Source organism: Sceloporus undulatus, chromosome 6 (assembly GCF_019175285.1).
Source record: "Sceloporus undulatus isolate JIND9_A2432 ecotype Alabama chromosome 6, SceUnd_v1.1, whole genome shotgun sequence".
In the NCBI taxonomy this organism is placed as follows: domain Eukaryota; kingdom Metazoa; phylum Chordata; class Lepidosauria; order Squamata; family Phrynosomatidae; genus Sceloporus; species Sceloporus undulatus.
Window position 1 is genome coordinate 121,775,927 of NC_056527.1, and position 6,083 is coordinate 121,782,009.

At 47.6% G+C, this 6,083-nt stretch overlaps 1 protein-coding gene across 2 annotated transcripts; it reads left to right on the plus strand.

Annotated features, from left to right (window-relative positions):
- Positions 1-5: 5 nt before the first annotated feature.
- CIAO1 (cytosolic iron-sulfur assembly component 1) lies at positions 6-5,633 on the plus strand. 2 transcript variants are annotated; one of them, XM_042473411.1, is made up of 8 exons: positions 6-84; positions 695-860; positions 1,856-2,004; positions 2,701-2,812; positions 2,941-3,029; positions 3,615-3,816; positions 4,196-4,283; positions 4,846-5,633. In XM_042473411.1, exons 1-8 carry the CDS (start codon positions 43-45, stop codon positions 5,084-5,086), a joined length of 1,089 nt encoding a protein of 362 aa, XP_042329345.1. In that variant the 5' UTR covers positions 6-42; the 3' UTR covers positions 5,087-5,633. The 2 variants fall into 2 exon arrangements, with proteins under 2 accessions (XP_042329345.1, XP_042329346.1); XM_042473412.1 differs by lacking the exon at positions 6-84 and adding an exon at positions 93-214.
- The last annotated feature ends 450 nt before the right edge of the window (positions 5,634-6,083 follow it).

Genomic DNA, 6,083 nt, shown 5'->3' on the forward strand with positions numbered 1-6,083 from the left:
TCCCAGCAGGCATAGCGGCAGGAGTGAGCCTCCCTCTGAGGGATGGTCTCTCGCGCATGCGCAGAGAGCGGGCTTGAGAAACGGGTAGGAAAGGGAGGGTTTGTTCCTGTCGCTTGGATTGAGGCGGTTCTGGAGCCATTTCCAGCCCCTGACGAAAGGCCCGGGCTGCCTAGATTATCCCAGGGAGCTGAGGGAGAACTTCTCCCACTCCCAGGTGTTTTGGGACTACAACTCCCAGAATCCCCTGCCAGTGGACCTAGTTGTTGGGGGATGATGGGTGTTGGAGTCAGGCACACCTGGCCCGCCAAAAAGGACCCCCCTCCCATACCACTGGCTGCATCTATACTGCAGAACGAATGCAGTTTGACACCGCTTTAACTGCCATGGCTCCAGCCAATGGGATTCTGGGATTTGTAGTTTATTGTGGCCCCAGAAATCTCTGACAGAGAAGGCTAAATGTCTCATGGGACTACAATTCCCATGATTCCACAGAACAAGGCCATGACAGTTAAAGCGGTGTCAAACTGCCTTGTTCCTTCAGTGTGGAAGAGCTGCCAGTGTCTCATCCAGAAACGCATGAATTACAAAATGGACGCTCTGTTATTTCGCTTTTAAAGCGTGTTTCCCTTCAGCAGAGCCTCCAGCCTTGGTTCTCTTTGCTCACAGGCCTCTCTTTTCCTTTGTTGCTTCCTAGGTCCAAGTGTCAGCCTTCGGCGCCATCATGAAAGACTCCTTGACGCTCTTGTCTCGCATCCCTGCGCACCCAGACTCCCGCTGTTGGTTCCTGGCCTGGAACCCTACAGGGACCCTCTTGGCTTCCTGCGGAGGGGACCGCAGCATCCGCATTTGGGGCAAAGAAGGTGAGCGCCCAGGTTTCACTGCTAGGTAGGGAGATCTTGCAGCACCTCTGGGACTCACTGAAAGAAAGAAATTGGCAGCATGAGCTTTCATATGAGCTTTCAGTCTACTTCCTCAGATGCATTTGGTGGAATGGAAGCCAGGGACAGACATATACAGTCCTCCCTCCAGCCTCTCAGGTTTCGAACCCAGATCCCTTGCTTTATGCACAAGGGACAAACGGAGGGGGTGAAATGAGGCGTGTGCCCAAGGCGCACACATGCACGCTCCTGGGGCTGCGCACCTATATTCAAGCCAACTGTGCTTGAATATATGCAGGGGGTGTGTGTCCAGAATGGATCCCCCACGAAAACAGAGGGTTGACTGTATATGCCATTGGTATGTGAGGCCATTTCAAATTACAAATGCTTTCTGTATGGAAATGAAGTTACAGGTCCAATTTGAACGATGGTTGTTAAAGGTTTAACTGGATTATTTTGTTGTTGTTAACTGCCTTTGAGTCGATCTTGACCCTATGGATGAGACATCTCCAAGACACACACACACACCCATCCTCCCCTGCTCTGCTTAATTCCTGCAGCCCCATAAAACCCATAGTGACCTCCTTAATAGATTCCATCCATCTGGCATGTGGCCTCCCTCTCTTCCTACCTGTTGAATTTGGTGTTCCTAATAATAGGACGCGTCATGAGATGGCATGGCTCTCAGTAAAAAGACTACAGTGCTGGGGAAAGTATAGGTCAGTAGAGAAAGAAGAAGACCACGTTACAGGTGAATTGCTTCAGTCAAGGAAGACACGGCCGCCCTGAATCTGCAAGCCCTCAGCAGGACCATTGATGACTGGAGCTCATGGATGTCTTGTTCAGAGACCTGCCATAAGTTGAAGCTGACTCAATGACAAATAACAAACAACCCTTTGGGTGCCATGGTCAAGAAAAGGACTTTATAGGAGACCACAGAAATGTTACCTGCCCCTCATGAATTTCTTTCCCAACAGGTGACACCTGGGTATGCAAATCTGTGCTGGGCGAGGGGCACCAGAGGACCATCCGCAAAGTGGCCTGGTCTCCTTGTGGTAACTATCTTGCGTCGGCCAGCTTTGACGCCACCACCTGCATTTGGAAGAAGAACCAGGAGGATTTTGAGGTAACAGATGACAATGATGGGATGATGCAAAGTTTGAACTAACAGATCCTCAGACTTTTTTTTTTTTTTTTTTGCACGTTATTAACATTTTAAAAATAAATGAAAAGGGAAAAAGTACACCAGTTTACCCAAAAGAAGAAGCTTGCCTATCTCAACCGACCTTTGGCAATACTTACTGAGTCACTGGGTGTATTGTGTGTATTGTTTCTGGGTGTATTATATGGTAAAGGCCACATTCTGGCTTGGCCAATGGTTAACCTGAGCTGGGAGTGTGCCCAGTGGGGATTTTCTGCCCCAAAGCCACTCAAAACATTATAAAGAGCTGTTATGGAGGGTCACCCAAAACAGCGGCTTTGTCAGTGTTTGGGTTCAGAACCCCTCCTCCAGTCACACGGAGGAACTCAAAATCAATTGGTGTGGCCCTCAGAGCTCTGGAATGTGCTCACCTGCTGTAACTGATGATCAAAATGGAAACCTGAGAGTGGGGAACCCCACTGGAACTGGGTCATCCAAATTAAGGAATTGCAATCACTGACAGCAATTCACAATGTGAGATTCAAAAAGAATCAACACCATGGAATCTAGATTAAACTCACTTTGGCTAAATCTCCATGACACAGACCCTGTCACAGCAAGTGATTCTCGCTTCTTTCTGGTTGTCAGTTGCCCTCTCCTTTAAGAAATGCTTTCTTTCAGTGTGTCGCTACTTTGGAGGGCCATGAGAACGAGGTGAAGTCTGTGGCCTGGGCTCCTTCCGGCAACCTCCTGGCCACCTGCAGCCGAGACAAGAGCGTCTGGGTTTGGGAAGGTGAGAAGTGGGAAGAGAGGAGCCAGGGTCCTTATGGTTGTTATGTGCTTGTGGAGGATGGGGAAGGGTTTGCCTCCTCTCTAAGCTGATCTTACACATACTACCACCCCCTCCACACTCTTTTTCAGTGGATGAAGAGGATGAGTATGAGTGCATGAGCGTCTTGAATTCCCACACACAGGACGTCAAGCATGTGGCCTGGCATCCCAACCAAGAGGTGAGTGAACTGCTCGTATCCCTGAGTGTGGAGGGAATCTGGCATGCATGGGGAGGGGGTTCCTTGTGCATTATTCAGATAACGCTCTTTAACCAAAGAGTCCGTGTTGTGTACTGTTTTGGGTGTTAGATTAGGATACTGGGAGACCAGGGTTCAAATCCCTGCTTGGCCATGGAAACCCACTAGATGACCTTAAGTAAGTCACTCTCTCCAGCTCCAGAGAAAGGTAAAGTCAAAGCTTCTCTGAACAAATTCTGCCAAGAAAACTCCATGTTAGTTTCACCTTAGCATCACCATACATGAATGCACACAACAAGTCTTTAACCAGTGCATGATTTCTCATTATTTCAGGTAGTTGTGGGTTTTGTTCTCCCTCTCTAGTTCGCATGTATGCACTTGAATGTATATTAATGACTAGAAACTTGATCTTGGTTTGTCATGAATACTGGGATTCTCAGGAAATTGAATTTTGCGTTGGCTGCAACATCTTGCATGCTTTTTATCTCCTGTGCCTATGTCCATGGGGAACCCCCACTGGTTGCTTCCTTCTGAAATGAACTCAGGGGTCTCCCTTTCTGCTACCAGCTGTTGGCATCAGCCAGTTACGATGACACTGTGAAATTGTACCGGGAGGAAGAGGATGACTGGGTTTGCTTTGCCACACTGGAAGGGCATGAGTCCACCGTTTGGAGCCTGGCCTTCGACCAGAGTGGAGACCGACTGGCCTCTTGCAGTGATGACAAGACGGTCCGCATTTGGCGCCAGTACAAGCCAGGGAATGAGCAAGGTCAGTGGTGCAGCAAGGCCACAGCAAATCCGGCCAAAGAGTTGGTATTTGCTCCATGATCCAAAGGCTGTGGCTGTAGAGTTCTGATATGACCAGTTCCAGTTGTTGCTCCCTTGAAGAAGCTGAACCATCCCAAGGAAGTGATTTAAACAAGGATGTAAAGATTTCATTGGGGCCAGTGCAGAAATACAGTTGTCTTCCGTTTTCTCATACTGGCCCAAATGCCTTCCTTTCCTTCTTTTCCCTTCCTATGGCCCTAATGATATCAAAAATCAGTATTAACAGTGATATCATATTTGTTGTTGCGTTGAGTCCCAAAGTATTGGTTGGATTGTCAGAGTTTATATCCTGAGCCCCAAGAGCTGTTTTTGTTTTGCAGGGGTGGTCTGCTGTGGCACCGATCCTACCTGGAAATGCATTTGCACTCTCTCTGGCTTCCACACGAGGACCATCTATGATGTGTCATGGTGAGTGAAGCGGAGGGAAGAGAGGAAGGAAAGAAAGTCTCAGGGAATAGCCAAATTAAGAGTGGGAATAGAGGCTGCACCATGAAAAGGGTCCCTGCTTTTACCTCCTAATTTTTGGTCTGGAGAGAGAAATAGTGGAGCAAGAGCTGTGCTCATAAGCTGACTTCATGCATTTGATATGCAGCAAAATAACTTCAAATTACATGCCAAATATTACACAGTAACACTTGTTGTGAGCAGTGCTGCTGCCTGCTTTTCCTACTCAGCTCTACAGATTTAGGCAGCCAAGCAACACTTAAGGCCAGTTTATGTCAAGTCTTATATATTGAAGTCTTACATAGGGAAGCTCTCATGTAAGGTCATTGGAGGCTGAAACGCTTGTGAGGACCTCATCTCATAAGACTTGAGCTGGCCTGGCAACAGAAAGGGCAGTTCTGTATTGTGTAGAAAACTTGGCAACCTTGCTGCCAACTCCCAACCCAGGCTGCTCACCCTGGTGCCAAAAAAGCTCCCCAGACCTATCCAGTATTGCTGCATTGGTGGTGGTTCTAATCCTCTTTAGGTGCCACTTGACGGGGGCTTTAGCCACAGCCTGTGGGGATGATGCTATCCGGGTGTTTGAGGAGGAACCCAACTCTGATGCCCAGCAGCCCACCTTCAGCCTGACAGTCCACATGGCCCGGGCGCACTCCCAGGACGTGAACTGCGTGGCTTGGAATCCCAAGGAGTCTGGCCTGCTGGCTTCCTGTAGCGACGATGGAGACATAGCCTTCTGGAAATACCAGCGCCTAGAGGTTTGCTGAGTTGATGTCCTGACTGTATCCCCTTAGGAAAGGGGCTGCCCTCACCTCACCCACATTCAGGTTTCCAGAACGAACTCATTCCTGGAAGCTGGTTCTTCCATAGAGATTCATGTTGTTGCCTGGATTGCATGTGCTGGTGGCCTAGTGTTCTCTTGCAGCCACTCACTCTGTGGAAGTTACAGTTCCATTGGAGGGATGTTCAGGAACGAACAGGCCTTGGCAGCTACATTCTTGTAAGATTAGCCCATGAAAGGTGTAAGGTGAGAGCTACAGTTACAGAAAGAAGCTGGTTTGTGATATTTTGTGTGAAACAATAATACAGTTCAGCATAACAGACTTTGTGCTGTTCTATTTATTGCTCTCACTCTATCTCAGAAAGTGCAAAAGGGGCAATATAATTCAATATAACAGACCTTACAGTAAAAACAGGTTTTGCTTTTACTATAAATAATTGGTCATCTTTACATTTCTTTAAAATTTACTGGGGGGGGGGGGATCTCTGTGTCATACATGTTTCTTAACGAAAAGATAAAAATTTCTCTTCCAAGTCCATTTTTTGAGTGAAATTTGTTGGCTAAAGCATCCCTACAGGATGCTTAGACTCCTGAAACCTTTGAAGGTTGTGGGTTTATTTTTACTATTCAGTGTGTCACAAAAATGACTGCCATGAGTGTGGAAGCATGCCCATTTACAAAGCACTGGAGACGTTTACACCACCTTTCTAGCCCATCCCTGCAGGGATCCATTCCTTGCTTTTAGCAAGCATCTTCTACAGCCCAATGCATTCTTGAGCAATACAGCTGCAGGCAACTACTTCACACTAAAAAAAATAATTGCGCCGCAACACCACATCCATTATATTGAGTGGAATGTGTTATCAGCAAGCAGCCATAAGGCCTCTAGAACTGGAAATGGACTGGCTTGGGTTGAGTCTGGTAGGTTCACAGTTCCCATTCAGCATGCTACATTTCTGTAGTTCAAGAGGTTTTGTTTCATG